Source organism: Micromys minutus (assembly GCF_963924665.1).
Source record: "Micromys minutus genome assembly, chromosome: 1".
In the NCBI taxonomy this organism is placed as follows: domain Eukaryota; kingdom Metazoa; phylum Chordata; class Mammalia; order Rodentia; family Muridae; genus Micromys; species Micromys minutus.
This window is the reverse complement of record NC_137969.1, coordinates 162,450,839-162,467,301: the sequence shown is the minus strand read 5'-3', so window position 1 is coordinate 162,467,301 and position 16,463 is coordinate 162,450,839. Positions and strand designations below refer to the sequence as shown.

The 16,463-nt window shown below is 41.2% G+C and overlaps 2 protein-coding genes across 3 annotated transcripts in view; both read right to left on the bottom strand.

Moving 5' to 3' along the window:
* Positions 1 to 4,520: 4,520 nt before the first annotated feature.
* On the bottom strand, positions 4,521 to 12,046 carry TTC32 (tetratricopeptide repeat domain 32). Its single transcript, XM_080933732.1, has 3 exons — positions 10,336 to 12,046; positions 5,996 to 6,162; positions 4,521 to 4,927 (listed from the first exon to the last, which is right to left on the bottom strand). The coding sequence occupies exons 1-3, from the start codon at positions 10,473 to 10,475 to the stop codon at positions 4,788 to 4,790; spliced, it is 447 nt and encodes a 148-aa protein (XP_080789858.1). The 5' UTR covers positions 10,476 to 12,046; the 3' UTR covers positions 4,521 to 4,787.
* A 1,557-nt stretch (positions 12,047 to 13,603) lies between these two features.
* Positions 13,604 to 16,463, bottom strand: part of WDR35 (WD repeat domain 35) — a 62,069-nt gene continuing 59,209 nt past the window's right edge. For both annotated transcript variants that reach the window (XM_080932759.1, XM_080932760.1), the window contains 2 exons: positions 14,992 to 15,232; positions 13,604 to 14,711 (listed from right to left, as the gene is read on the bottom strand). In XM_080932759.1, coding sequence (XP_080788885.1) covers positions 14,561 to 14,711; positions 14,992 to 15,232 — 392 coding nt within the window. In that variant the 3' untranslated portion in view covers positions 13,604 to 14,560. The remainder of the gene's footprint in view (positions 14,712 to 14,991; positions 15,233 to 16,463) is intronic.

Below are 16,463 nucleotides of genomic sequence, written 5' to 3'. Positions count from 1 at the left end.
GCATGCTGAGAAGTTCTAAGACGGTACTTCTTTAATAGCACTGTCAGACATTAGAAATCTTCAAAGTTACTATGACTCCTACAATTCCAAGTGAAATCCTGACATCCAGGAAAGAACCCTGAGGTGCTAAGAGGAGGGCAGAACTGAGGATTTGCAGGTAAAACAGGTTGGTGCACTGGAGAGCAATAGAACCGGAACCTTTGGGGTTATCTTGCCTACCAGACGATCCATTTGCATGTCCTCTGGACAAAACCAGACAAGTTCATGTCACCTTAGCCTGCATCTCAAGCAACAGAATGCAATAGTCCTTGGGTGGGTCTCTTAGACTGGGCCGCCTACAACGCTAAATAGCACACACTTGTCTGCTTCACTCTAAGTGTTGGATGCTTTTTCTTAGCATACGACACAAATTTACATATTGGCAACTGTGGCTTTCAAGTTTCCAAGTGGAGTTTGCTCTTAATATTAATCTGCTTTTCACCCTCTCCTGTGTCTGTTTTCAATCAGGGGTAAAAATGGCCCACAAGCAAGTCTAACACTGCAATAATGCTCTGTTATAAAAAGCAAAAATACATGTTCGGTGGACACTCACGTTGATTGGCACTAAACACTTACAAGCAATTTTTATTAATTGGGACCAAAACCAATTTACATATCTCCTTTGATTTGATGCCAGTTCAGAAACAAAATCTAATCGATGCTGTGGTTGCAGATGTCTGTATGACTTGGGAAGACCCTGGCTGTCTCTGTGAAACCAATGTGGACTCATCCCCTTGGCTGTATGTGAGCTCACACATCACCGACACAGGCTACACCACACAACTGCCTCTATGTCTACTGTCATCCGCATATTCCCAGGCCCTATCTATGGTTCCTGTACATCGCCATGGTTTGTCTTTTGCCCTTCCTTTTGTGTTCTTACTCTCCTGACATTTTAAAAAGCATGAGCTGTTTTGTAATCTTACTGAGGAAAAACTTACATAGAAAAAAATAAATAAACAATGTATCTCGCATCTCCCTTTCATCTTCAAGGTGGAAAGAGTCTTTTGAGGGCCCCTAACACTGGCTGAGAAATGTAGCAAACCTCTCTCCTCTCTTTGCTCTACGGATTTTTCAAACTGGAATGCCTTTCCCTTAATTAACTGGTACATTTTTAAGGAATACAGAAACCACTAGAATCTAAACTTATATAGATGTTAAGATTGTACAAGGTCCACACTGTAGCCGCTCAGTGCTGTTCACTGGGTTCTCACATCACACACCTCAATGATTTAATTTTATTATTTTAGGCATGTAGGTGTCTTGCCTGCATGTTTGTCTTGGCTCTACATACATGAGGTGTCAGAGGAGGCCAGAAGATGGCAATGGACACCCCCGGCAAGAACTGGAGTTATAGATGATTATGAGCCACCATGTGGATGCTAGGTATTAAACCAGGGTCCTCTTGAAAACCAGCCAGTGCTCTTAATGTCTAAGAATGTCTAATGTCTAATGTCTCCAGCACCAACAATTAATTTTTCAAAACAATCATCTGTTAGCTCAAACTTCCCAAGTATATCTAACATTACTGTTTAGGCAAATATAGCCCATTTCCTCAACACAAGTTTCTAGCCAGAGACTGTTATAAAGACTTGAACCATGTGGTGCCTTTAGCGAGATGAAGGAGAGGCGGCACCTTTGATCTGTCATATTTATGTGCTATTTTTGAAGCACACACATGACCATGAAACATGCCTCTCCCTGCCCCAAAACCTGAAAACAGCTTTTTTAAAAAGTCGTGCAGAAACTCTGAATATAACAAAAACCACCTAATTATACACTTCAAATGGACTGGTTGAATATTTAAATTATATGTCCATAAAGCTGTTTTATAATGCTTCAGAAGAAAATAAACATTGATTCTAGAGTTTATATGCAAACTAATTGTTTACACTGTTCTAAATACTTGTCTCCACCGATTTGTTTTTCTATTTGTGAAAGTAGGTGAACCACATGCACTGCACAGCTTGGGGAGGCGGAAGCAGACAGATCTCTGAGCTCTACAGAGAGACTTCCAGGACAGCCAGAGCTACCAAAAAATGAAAAGGAAGAAAGGAAAAGAGGAAGGTGCAGAGGTGAAAATACAGTAGGATAAATCAAAAGTAGCAGAAACGTTTTTTCCTTGTTCACAGCTTTCACTTAGAAGGAGACAAACTTCAGTCTTTTGAGCAGTGTAAACAGAGAACTGGTCCCCTCCCCCACGGATGGCAGGGATAAAATGTATCATGCCCACTGAGAGTTACAACCTCCAAAAATGGTACACCGCTCACCAGGGTAGGGTAGAGATGCCAGCAGATGTCAGAGAACCCAGAAATGGCACACACTAGAAAAGAACCATCAAATCATGCCTGGGGCTCCCTCACTGCTGTTGTCAAGTAAATCCGTGGACTTCACTCAGTTCCAGACTTGGAAGAGAAAAAGAGCCCCAAGTTTCTCAAGCAGTGTTAAGAATAATCTTCCAAACTAAAGTAATTTAAATCTACTTACTCCGTTTCACTATCCTTTGTGAAACAATGTGTATTATGAACTGCAAGGCCTTTTTGTTTTGCAGAAGGGGCTGCTGGATAACAGAGTTTGGGTACTTTCCTAGCAGTGTCTAGATGTGGGGAACCAGAATAATCACATGAGGATAAACAACACTTAAATACCCAAGGTATCACGCAGCCCGTGAAAAATGGGCCATGGACGTGCAAAGCCGAGTTCTGGAGAAGATAAAATTTGGTACTACTTAGCTATAGCCAGTAAAAGACAAAGGCAACTCTAGTGGAGGCAAGGTTGATGAGAGATTTTGTTTTTCTGAGAAATTAAGAAACTTTTGAGTAATAAAATCTAGCAAAGCAAATGAAAACTTTTTAACAAGTTTTCTTTTTCATACTACATCTGATTCCAGTCGTGAGTAAAATAGAGAGACTATGAGCCAAGAGAAAATAAAATTGTTTAAGTATTACTTGATTCTCTGGGTGGAATGGTGTTTAGCTCTCCCAAGGTCAGGACAGCTTGCTTCTTTTTACAAAGGGCTGTATAAAAAGGGGCCTTTCTGTTTTCATGCAACAGTATAAATCCTTTCAATGATCTTCCAACAGAGATAAATCATGGGAAAGGGGATTATGAAAATAGAGCGACTTTTCATTGCTGGGACCAAACTTAATTTCCTATTCATTCACCTGCAACACAAATTCTCCGTGAATTTTGCTAGATATCATTTACAAATAACAAACAGGGCAGTTACTTTCTCTGCTTCATGAAATCACTAAAATAAAATTTTAAAAAGGCAGAAAAGGCAGGCAGGCAGAAAAAAAAGGAAATAAAAGAAGGAAGGAAGGAAAGAGGAGAGAGAGAGAGAGAGAGAGAGAGAGAGAGAGAGAGAGAGAGAGAGAGAGAGAGAGAGAGAGAGAATTAATTAAGGGTGGTGACGGTGACGACTGCATTGGAAGCAACTGAGTTCTGTTGGGCTTTGGATGCCAGGCAAACGTACTGTCTCTCTCCAGTGGGGGCAATTTCTACCCAGAACAGCGTTCCCACAGGAGCAATAAACCAGTTTGGGAGACCTAAAGATGAGGGTCTGTATCTTAGAATGCCAAACCACAACAATAAAAATTTAAAACTGTAGATGGGACGCGCTGGCTTTGGCTTCCTTCCCCGGAGTTCTTCCCTGCTTGTGAGAGCCTGTTGTTCGCCTGCAGAGCTCAAGACAGAATTGTTAAGCTTCACATTAATGCGCCTTTGTCAGTCTGTCACCTCCCTCTGTACCCTGATTCGGTTTTGGTGCTAAGTATTTGAGAAAGACATTATAGTCATCATCTAGAGACAGAAATGACATTCAGTACTTAAATCTGAGCCTATCTCTTTAGCGAGTTTTAGAAAAAAGATCAAATGTAAGATGAATCCTTTCCAACTGCTCTCCACAGGATGGGTGCTTATGTTTAAGCCCAAGGGTCCTGTCTCTCAGCCCATTTCCATATGTAAAGTAAGCAAGTTCTCAACGCACTTCGCAGAGAAAACAAGCAGGAGACGACCCCAGAGAGGAAGAATACTGAGACATGAGAACAATTATCTGCCGTCACAAGGGAAATGTGACTATGGGTTGGACATGGAGCATGTTATAGTATTATTTTTATTAGGTGTCACAGCAGCGAGTGTCTTTAGGAAGGCGCAGGCGGAACTGTTTGGGGAGTGAAGCGTTGTCATATCATTCTCGGGCGGGTCAGCAAAAAAAAAAAAAAAAAAAAAAAAAAAAAAAAAAAAAAAACTTTGTCCGGCTTTTATTTCATTTTCGTTTGGCTTTGTTGAAGGGTCTCTATAGTCTAAGCTTAGAGCAATCACAGCAATCCTCCTGCCTCAGACTTTAGAGTGGAAAGTTTTGGTTTTAAGTATACAGAAAAAGCAAATGTGGTATTTTAAGTAGGTGAAGAGTTTATAAATTGACTATTTACCAGCAACTTTTCTATAGGTGGGAAAATACAAAATTGAGAATAGAAATATGTAGTTAAAAATAAAACCTTTACTAAAAATAATGCATATTGATTTAAATATTTTGCTGATCATATACATTTATACATTGGTGTTATTTATTTACTCTATTAAGAGATCTATCAAACATGATGTTTCTTAAAATTAATAAGCACATTATTTTACTTTCACTTTTAAAATTCTGTCCTTTATATATAAAATCAAAATAGTCCATCTTAGAGCCAAACAAATGCAGATTTAAGGATCGAGAGTTAAAATCTCAATGAGCTGTAAAGGTTTCAGTAACTTTTCTCAGCATTTCGTTTTTGCTTTTCTTCTTTGTCTAAAATGGTCTGTTTTAAGCTCAAAATAGCATCTTGAAATCCAGGATTTAGGTTTAATGCCTTCTTGAAATCTTCCAAAGCTTCATCAAAATACCCTGTAGCAGAGAAGCCAGAGATATAAAAGAGTTGAGGATCTCCGTAACTGCACAGTGAAGTCCGAATGTACATCATTTCATTTCTGAGCTTCCAGAGGAAGCCGCCTCTCAGTGATCTGAGGTCTGACACAGTAACCTGTGCCCTCATGGAATAAGTGGGTCCAAATCACTGGTGCTCCCATTAGCTCTCGTTCAATCTCCGACAATACAAAACATAAATGAAATTAGTTACGGTTTCTTATCAGATTTTATAGGCGGGCAGCATATAAATCACAAAAGTTTGGCAAAGTTACATCACTTCTTTACATAGCTGCAGCAGAACTGAGGAACGGGTTTTTCTTTTTACTTTTAAATGAGAAACAGTATCCACAGCCCCTGTAATCCAGGCTTCCGAAAACCTCTCTTCCGACTGTCTCCTGCCTTTTCTCTTTTAAGACCTAGTACTGTAAATGTAAACACAGTAAAAACCCATAGCTAGGGAGACCGTAGACATTGGGGAAAATTTAAATACTGTTGTTTAGTTAAACTGACCTGGCCTCAAATCACTTTCTTTTTCCTTTTTTTTTTTGCATTTTTATTGAATATTTTATGTATTTATATTTCAAATGTTACCCCTTTTCCCTGTTAACCTTTCTCCTACTCCTATTCCCCCTCCCTCTGCCTCTGTGAGGATGTTCCCCTTTCTACCCACCCACTCCCACCTCATCACCCTAGCATTCCCCTATATCCTCCCACTGATGCCAGACAATGCCACCCTCTGCTACATATGCGGCTGGAGCCATGGATTCCTCCTTTTCAACTAGACAGTGTCACTGGCACTCATCGGCATTACCTGCATTTTGAGGCTGGGACTGCGCAGGCGCCCCATCATCCTTGCTCCTGTGACCAGGTCCCATTCCCACTGCAGCTGTGGTCTATAAGGACTAGCAATGCTTCCTTGTTCCTTAGCTCTAAATCTAAATTTCACTTAACTATCATACTTGATTCCCTCACAACAGCTGATCGCTCTAAAGCAACAGAATACAGTCCATGAGGAAAGCAAAAAAAATAAAGACCAAACCACCTTACCCAGCCTGTAGCGTATCAAGCCTCTGTTATAATAGGGAACTTCGAAGCTGGGCAGGATTTCTATGGCAGATGTGTAGTCATCCATGGCTTCATAAAAATCAACGCTGAAGTACTTGGTTTGCCCCCTGTTGTTATATGCGGTGGCCAAATCCTCAGGGCTACATTTGCTTTAAACAAAAAGTTCACATTAAAAGCACACTGTTAAACCCCCCTCACTTCCACTTCCACGCTCTTTGGGGCACCATCAAACTCCACAGCTACAACACGCTGGGAGAAAGCTGAAATGCCAAGCTGAAGAAACAGTGCGTATGGAAACAGAAATAGGCGACTTTTGTGGGGCTACAACACAGCATGGATTTTAACGTACATGGAATGTTATTAGAGTCTTCAAAGCCCTTGCTCTTTGCCAACATGTTTTGCTGAATACTAAAATGATTGTTGACTGTTTTTAGAGTGGGCTCTGAAGGGAAAAAAATTCGAGCTGAGCAAAGAAAGCTGTAATATTGACTGGCCTAGAACTCACTCTAGTGGGCAGGCTGGCCTCTGCCTCCCGAGTCTGGAATCAAAGCATGTACCACCACACCCACATGGACCTGCAGTTTAGACTTCAGAATAGTAGGGAGGAACTGTTGTAACTCAGAAATGTTCTGTTTTGCCAGCTCTCAGAAAGCTGGACAAAGGCAACTCTGAAGGCCACTGGAGGCTGAAACAGGTGTTAGGACACCAGCTGATCTGCTTCCCCAAACAGAAGAAAACACCACCTCAGGACTTCACAAACTTTCAGTATTCATTTGAGGTTTCAAAGCTTTGTTATAAATTCTTATCCTTGGATAATCTTAGAATGTTAGATTTCATTAAGGCAAATTCTAAAATGTTATTTTCCATGAAGGCAAACATTTTGTTTGCAATCTTAAAGACACAGGCAAGGGCTAGAGAAATGTTAAGAGCACTTGTTGTTCTTCCAAAGGGCACAAGTTCAATTCCTAGCATTCATACTGAGGTTCACAAACATCTGTAATTCTAGTTTCAGAGGATTTAATGCCTTCTCCTGGCCTCTATGGGCATTGCAAGCATCTGGTCCATGATATATGTGTATGTAAACACCCATATGTACTTAGAACAAATCTTTTTAAAAAGGGGAGCAGGCTTAACATTTACCACTGACTTTCATTGTTAAAGTACTAATACTTTTAAACATAATATTTCTTCTTTGATTTTTTTATTAGTTGTATGTGTTTACAGTGCTACCATGTGCATGTAGAGGTCAGAGAACAGCTCTATAGAACGGTTCTCTCCTTCAGTTTTTCAGCATGCCAGGGACTGAACTGAGGTCATCAGGTTTATCTAGCAAGCATCTTTACCCATTGGACTCCATGAAAGCAGTCAGTACTATTCAGAATTATTCAATGATGCAATATTTAAAAGAAAGTTCCAAGAATATGTGTAGGGGGAAGTGAAACTGGTAGGTTTCATGCTTTGTATGCTATGGAAACTGTAAGCCCATTTTACAGATGAGAAACTGACCAGAGAAAGGTCCGAGGGATACAGTAATGCTTAGACTAGAACGTGTGCTGCTGAGCTTTTGGCTGAGGCAAGCTGTCTAGCCCGGAAAAGGCAGAGATTAACTTGTGTGGACATGGGTTCTTGGGCTGACATGTGCAACTGAAAGAGAATAAGAAGCTCATGTACCATCCGTACGCCTATTGCTGATTGTTTCTGAAACTTCCTAAAGAAGCCCATTCGAGCCTTAAAGGAGAATAGAATGAAGTCTCCTAGTTGCTGGCCCTTTTCTCAGGTGTGGTGGTGGATGTGAGAGAGAGGTGGTGACATCACTCTGCCATCTATGCTGAAGTTTCTGTTAGCAAGTGTCAGCAGAATGCTCATCCACAAACAGACCTACAGCAACACCCCTCTCCCACCCCTAAGGCTCAGGGAATGGGAAGAGCCTGGAGTGGTCACAGAAACCAAGACAGTGTCTTCTAGGCATTTCAAGGGCACTGCACTCATAAAATCACAGCTGTGGTTGGCTGCACAAGACCTGCACAAGATCAAGTCAGTCAACACCAGCATGCGGGGAGGGGTACCACAGAGGAACTACGAATGGTTAAGGGCATCTTTCTTAAGGGTGTGGCCCCTGGGAGGTCAACCAATCTCCTGGATGGCCACACATCTGTGTATAAATGGGGCAGCATAAAATGGAACTTGGTAACTTAAAAAAAAAAGAGGAGGAAGGGAAGTGGGGGGTAGAGCTGAGAGGAACTGGGGTGAGTAGTGGGAGTGAGGATTATCAACATACACTGTATGAAATTCTCTAAGGAAAATACTGTATTAAAAAAGAAATTTCTGTTAACTATCACAATAACACAGTACTAAAGTGAGAACGCAATTCTGCCCTTCTTGCTTAATTCTATTTAAGTCTTACAAACAACAAAGAATGCAATCTTCAGCATTAGATCTCATGCAAAGACAAGCTTGCATTCTAGTATAAACATCTTCCTGGACCAGTGCTTCCTACTTGTAATCTCAGCACTTGAGAGGCTGAAGCAGGTGGATCTCTGGATTCCAGGCCAGCCTGGTGTGTAGAGGGAGTTTCAGGACAGCTGGAGCTACACACACACACACACAAAGAAAGAAAAATAATTGCCCAGTTTCTCTGTGTTCACTCCACACATTACATGAGCGAAACAAAGGCAAAGCTACACATCTAATGCTACACATCCAGGCATCAGCACAGAAGATAATGAGGCTGCGAACATCAACTGATTACAGTGGAAATGTGAGCCTACACACACACACACACACACACAGGCTCCCAGGGACTAAACACCATCCAAAGAATACACATGGTGGATGGACCCATGGCTCCAGCCGCATATGTAGCACATACGTAGCATTTTCTGGCATCAATAGGAGGAGAGGCCCTTGGTCCTCGAAGGAGGAATTCCCCAGTGTAGGGAAATGTCAGGGTGTTGAGGTGGGAGTTGAGTAGGGCATCCTCATAGAAGCAGGGGTGGGGGTATGGGAGAGGGGGAAACCAGGAAAAGGGATAACATTTGAAATGTAAATACATAAACTATTCAAAAGAAGAAGAAAAACATTATAAGAAATAAAAAAAGAAAAAAGTTCTCATATTTGTGTTGGATGGAGTCTCCAGGTTTAACGACCAATTCACAACCAATACAGAGACATTGAGGCAAACAATACAGAGGGATTGGGAGCTAGACTCCATGATAAGCAGATGCCTCAGGAGAGGAGCTGGGACTGGATAGTGAAGATAGTGAACTTCCAATCTGGTCTGCTTCTTCCTTATCCGGCTAACCTGAAACAAAACCCTGACAGCCTAAAAGGCTCTTCTACTTTTCTTTACCAATAGTCTCCCCCCCTACCCCCCGGGATGGATCTGCTGTGCTACTACACAAGTTCAAATCTGGATCAGGACATGCTTAGGGCAAAGTTGAGGACCTATATCTGGCATCGTTCAAACTAATGAAACCTCAATCCCTTAAACCCTCAGGAGAACAAATCTGGGGGTTCCTGAAATTACTCCTTCGCTTTGCGGAGGGTTGTTTCTGTGTGGCCTCTCATGTTTTCTCATCTCTAGTAAACCTTTACTCATTCGCTGATTCTATCTGTCGTTAGCTGCACTTAGTCGTCGTACACTCCCTCCTCCGCTGCTACCTTCCTGGCTTGAGATTTTTACTGCCTTTTAATACCTTAACTTGCGGGAAACCGAACCCAATCAAGACCCCTAGATGTCAAAATTTTAGTAGACTAATTATCGGACATTTGGCTCGATATACAACCCCGTTTTCTCAAGACTTAAAGCAGAGTGGGAATAAAGAGAGGCCAGATGTGCACATCTTGATAAACCGCTGGAACCCAAACATCCAAATAACAAAGAGCTTTACTGGGCAATAAAAGCTTCATCGCTGGCTGGATAATCTACAGAAAGGAATCTTGTGATGTTATAGCGATGTCATAGTAACAATCCTTAACTTCGGGGAGTGTGCTGTGACGTTTTGGTAAACACTAACGGGACAGCTGGGTGCAGTGACGATGCTATAGCGGGTGCTGAACCGGAACCTTCGTGTCCGGAACGCAAAGGCGTCGCTGTGGTTCGGAGGACAGCGGCGGAGCAGCCGGGCGGCCTTCCCCGCCCAGGAAAGCAGCTTCCGGCCGCTGGGCCTTTGGGGAAACCAAGGAGTCCCCTTTCCCGGAGGACAGGACTTCGAGAGAATCTTTTCTTGGAGAGACCAGGCGCCACCCCAGGGCTGCAAGGTTCGCACGTCGGCCTGAGGACCACCCACACGCCCCAGGCACCCCACTCTCGCGATAGTTACCTCCCGTGACTCGCGCACTGGCCAATGAACGCGGAGTACAGCTCCTGGGCCTCGGCAAACTCGCCCCTGACGAAGCGAGCCTGCGCCATGGCCAGGGCGGTCGGCCTCTCTCTCCCCTCTCGGCCGGGCGGCCCGGCCATAACCGCCTCGCCCGATTGGAAGCGGAACCACAACTACCGCTCACGGGACTTCATTGGCTAAAGGAAGCGCGCGGCTACGGAATGAAGACGTTTGTCCTGTTTGAGGACCCATAATATCGCGAGATAACTGGTAGCGCTTGGCGAAATTCGCGGGAAATTAAGAGAATTTAAATCTTTGTGATATATGTATACATAGATATATTTTTGTTTTAGAGAGGGTCGTTTGTCTTTAAGGAAGCACTCAAGATACATTGTTCATATACTGGTTCTGGTTGAATTAGAAAGGTAAATATTTAAAACATTAAGTTCCCAAAATAAAAAGCAGAACGTAATTATGTAAGTAGGGCAGTTTACAATGCATTAAAAAAAAAAAGGAGTGCTATGGTTCGAATGTCGTGGCCCCCACCCCATGCTCACGAGTGGGACTTAATGCAGCTGTGCTGATGTGAAGCCACCCTCATGAACGGACTAGCGCCAGTCGTTTAAAAGGCAGAGAGACTGCTGCGGACCCTGTCTTCGTGTGCCTTTTGCCATGCTATGGTGAGGGAAGAAGGCCTGTACCTACGTGGACTTCTCAGCCCCCAAAACTGTGAACCCAATGAGTTTATTTATAAGTGACCCAGACCCATAGTGTTGTTACCATGACACACGATATATGTTATACGGGATTTGGTAGAATTGGCTATAAAAGTAAAGGTCAGAGAAGAAAGATACTTGGAAAGTGGTTATCTTTAACTAAGCACTTCCTCTTGAAAGAATAAATATTAAGTCTGTGGTGTGACGAACCCAGTTTTTAAAACTGAGATTAATATAGTGAGCAAAGCTTTTGCCCTCAGTACCTTGCAGCCTAGCAAGAAAACAGTCCTTTTAAGTCTGCTAATAGTTAGTATCATGGAGAAGGAGAAGGAGAAGGGTGAGGAAGTAAATAGAAACAGAACCTATGAGGAACTAGAGAACTCTAACAAGCCTCTAACTTACTAATAAAGATGCTGATTTTTTTGTTTTGTTTAATGTATGAGCGCTCTATCTGCATGGGTGCTTGCATGAAGAGAGCATCAGATGTCATTATAGATGGTTGTGAGCCACCATGTGGTAGATGGGAATTGAACTCAGGACCTTTGGAAGATCAGTCAGTGCTCTCAACTGTTGAGTCATCTCTCCAGCCCCAACACTGATTTAATGACAAAGAAAAGCCCTAGATCTGGCTACAGCAGTGACTACAAACATCTAAGAGAAAATCAACACCGGTTCTTAAACTCTTTCTAAAAATTAATCAGCAAAGTTCTTACATTCTTCTGTAAAGTCAATGCTGCTAAGATACCAGTGTGTGACAATATCCATTATGACAGGCATCAATGCAAACCTGGACTTCTTTGTTGTTGTTGTTGTTGCTGTGAGCCTAGCCTTAAAAATGACTGCACCACCTTGCTCCAGCTGCATTAACGGAAAACATAACAAAAGACCACCATATCAAATGTGCCAGCATATTAAAGGAATTTTGTGTTGTAACCAAATGAGAATTACTCCTGAAATACAAGGATAACTCAATCCATGAAAATTAATCAGTGTAACGTTCCACATTAGTAGAATGAGAAGGGGGAAACTGTATGGTCTTCTCAATTTATATATAAATGCATTTGATAAAGTCTTTGTATTAGTGACCTCATGTGTGCTTTCTTGCCCTTACATTCACATAGCCCATCTTTCTCACCTTTTAACATCTACTTTTTTAGAGTGTGTAATGGGTGTGTGCATGCAGATGCCCGTGTGTGTGTGTGTGTGTGTGTGTGTGTGTGTGTGTGTGTGTGTGTTCACATGTGTATGCACATGTTCGTGGGTGTCAGAACAGAGGTTGATGAGTATCTTTTTCAAATGTTCCGCACCTTATTGAGACTGGGTCTCATGCTGAACCCCAATGCTTGCTAGGCCAGCTAGCAAGCTGGCCAAGTATCTCCATGTGACATCCCATCTGTGCCTCTCAACTGCTGGGGTGACAGGCAGGTTACTAATTCCTGCCTTTGTAAAGAAACCAATGTACTAGTTCCCATTCTTGCGGGACAAGCATCTGACCTGCTCAGCCATCTTCTAGAACCAGATTTCTCTAAATTATACTAACCAGAAATTTAATCTGTGCCATATAAGAAAGTACTTAAATAAGCCTTAGTCTTTTGATGTGTTTCTAGTTAGAGAAATATGTTAAGAGCAACCATTTCTTATTATGAAACATTTGTTTGTAATTTACACATTTCTTCAGTTTCACCTGTTTTCTAAAATTCAACTAAAATACAAATGAACACCATTTTTAAAACATTAAAACTACTTTGACTTTCTCATCTATGCTTTAACATTTCTGAAAATAAATACTATAAACATGTTACTTTTATAGTTAAAATACTTTCTAACACTGAGAAAAGGGCTGGAGAGATGGCTCAGTGGTTAAGAGCACTGACTGCTCTTCCAGAGGTCCTGAGTTCACTTCCCAGCAACCACATGGTGGCTCACAACCATCTGTAGTAAGATTGGTGCCCTCTTCTGGCCTGCACGCAGAATGCTCTATACAGAATAAATAATTTTTTTAATGCGAAAATACTTATAGACAGTAAAAGGCAACATAATATTGCTGTTTTCATTTTAGATGCCCAAAATAAGTGTCTGGAGCTATGTCAAGAGTTAGTGCTCTGTTACTTTGAAACAATGTTTTCCTTGTTTCTGAATGTAAACTTTATGTAGTCTCTGTGGAAACAATTCTCACAATTCTCTGCCACTTCAGTCACTGGATATTTGCCTAAAAAAGACTGTTAGGTTTTTCTCCCATGTGATATATATGTTGTCTACCTTTCTTTCTCTCTGGCTCTCTAACTCTCTTGCGCTCTGTGTGTGTGTGTGTGTGTGTGTGTGTGTGTGTGTGTGTGTGTGAGTTTGTCCCACCAAAATGTCTAAAGATGCCACATTTCCATACATTATAGAGGAAAGAAACATGCAATAAACGCCATTTTTTCCTTCAGAATGTAATTGTTTTCGTGTTTATTTCAAATAGTGTCTCAGAAAAAAAAAAAACTATGATCTGAGCTCTGGAAATACAGAAAAGTGATCTTAAAGCACATTTTAGCAAAATAAAATGAGCTGTGTATGGTGGGTGGGAGGTCAGCAGTGCCTGTGCAGGTGCACTGCTCACCAGCACGCAGTGCCTCTGGGGCCACAGTTAGTGCATGCTGTACCTGCTGGGGCCACATTTAGTGCATGTTGTGCCTCTGGGGCCACAGTTAGTGCATGCTGTACCTGCTGGGGCCACATTTAGGCCACCAGCATACTCTGAACCATGGCATAGCTGGGGATAGGTTTGATGATAAGTAACAGCATTACTCAAAATCAAAATCAGTTAATTCATATTTATTATAAGCAAAGGGGACCAAATGCTTCCTCTTGAATGAGGAATAAATATTCTTTAAAACTTCAAATAATAAAAAGTCTTTCAATGCCATTTCCTCAATTATGAAAATAAAACATAGAAATTTAATTCTTAAATAGAAATAGAGCTCATTTTATGCACCAGTTGCTTAACCTCCCTAAATACACGTTAGATCAACTCTGCTTCAAGTTTGCCTCTTCAGCCCCCTCCATTCCCATCAACCTCCCGAGGGTTCTTCTCTAACTAAGAAGTAACCTTGACAAGAGAGAACATTTCTAGTTCGGAGAATTTCTGTGCTAACTTGCCACCAACTATAATTTATATAAATGGTAAACAAACAGACAGGAACTACAAAAAAATGTAAGTTCACATCTGTAAGTCTTACGTAAAATAGTACTTCATAGTCGCACTGTGATGTATGAATTATCCTTTTTGTTCCCCTGGTACTGACAGTGGAACATCATGTGCATGCTTGGAGCACACTCACTCTACCAATGAGCGCATTTCAGACCTCTTTATTTTTATTTTCTTCTGTGATATATATTTTATACAAAAATATACCTAGCAGATGACGTTGATTTTCATATGAAACCTAGGGAAATTAAGCATTATTATATATTCAGTGCAGATAAGTCTATGTGCTTTGTGTACTTTACATTTGAGATACGTCTTTCCTTTATTCTACCGAACTGTGGCATAAAGGGCAAAAGTTATAGTTACTGATCTCCTGAGCAAGAACATAGTGCTTGCAGACTTTGCACACCCAGAACTGATACTCAATGATTGGGCTTCCAGTGGCAATACATGTTGGCAGTTTGCCTTCCCCACTGTAAAAATAAGAGAAAAAACAATTAGATTTTAAAATATGTAATTAGTCTAAATGTCTAGTATACTTTAAATACTGAAGAATGAAAATTTCCAAAAAGTCTCAAATAAAACACTTTCAATATTTTTAATAAAAACTTTCAATGAAAAATATAGCTTTACTACACCCTTGTGGGATAGTAAAATCAATTTTAATATTAACATAAACTCCTTGGAAACTTAATGCTTTGTTCTATTGAGGCTTCTAATCAGGTAAATGTCATCTAGTTATGATGCACCTACCCTTCAAGAAGGCTGTTCAACTCAGACTTCCTATTGTCTTTTGGTGTGTGTTTGGTGAAGATTTCCAGAGCCAGGTCTTCATATTGCTGCTTCTGTTCTGCACTGAGCGTCTCTAAAGACTCCAGTTTAATGAAAGCTTTTGAACAGGTACCAAAAGCTCTGCTTGCACAAGCACAGAGTGCTAACAGAGAATAGATCTCAACTGAGGGAATGATGTCTTCATAGTCTCTCAGGTGAAGAGCTAGAAAAGACGAGGCAGTTAGCATCTGTAAAGACAAGTACCGCATGAACATGTGTGAAACAGGACCTATATACAATGTTCTGTCTTAGCCTACATGAGCTTCAGTAAATGTAAAACAATGCTGAGGGGTGGGAGAACCAGCGGCCGAGACAGAGTTCATCCTCATTTCTGACAGTGAAATCACACTAAAAAGACTCACGCAGCCAAGCTCACTTGCAGACAGAACGGTTTCCATACTGAAATGTGTGGCTCTGTTCCACTTTATCCAGTCATTTCTGTGGCATTCCAGACAGGGTGAATTAATACTATACTAGCTGTAATTCTCAAGGTAATGTTTTCTGCTCACAAAGAACAGTGTAGCATGAGTCCCGCTGAGGTAACAGGACGAGTGAGCTTCCCGCTGCGAGCCCAGACCATTTGTTCTGACAGCTGTTCTCTGCTGCCTGTAATCCTCTGCACTAGAGATAGCATCTTTTCTTCAATGCGCTGCAGAATTAGCATCGGATTTGTCATCAATTTGCTTTTCCTCTCTAGACTTGGAATTTTTTTTAATCCATCTGATAGTATAATTTAACGAAACAAGTGGAACAACACATCCATTGCATCTTCTCATTAGAGTTCCGCCAGTTAGCTCTGAGGTAAGTGTTGGCAAGAAGTTGAATGGAACAATTTTACCTTAAAACAGGCATTCATTCAGTTATAATAAACAAGAGCCGCTAGTTCTGCCTTCAGAGCACAGCAGTTTCACAGGCACAGTTGCAAGGAACGCACTATCTTACTTTATACTGAAACACAGAGAGAGGAAGTGTATGGAGCTCTACCCAATAGGGGAAGAATAAGAATAGGCTCCCAGAGAAACATGTGGGACATACCAGAAGTAAACTAAAGGTCTATAGAAAAGAAACAAAAGCAACATATACCGCAATGGTTTTTAAAAGTTGATATTTCTGGGTGAAAAAATTCATTGTTGACATATTAGTGATCCCATCTTGGCAAATTAATGTAGTTCTAATAAAAATTCATTGAAATTTCCTCATCCTCAAAAAGGTTATGAGCTCATCTGGCTAGACAAATACAAAAGGATAGGATACCTAAAAACTGCTTTAGAAAGAGGACAGTGGAAAACTTAAATAGTAAATATAAATGAGGGCTGAAGGAAACTCAGTGGTTTATAAACACTTGAAGCTTCTTCCAGAAGCCCTGACTTTGGTTCCTACTATAAATGTTCATA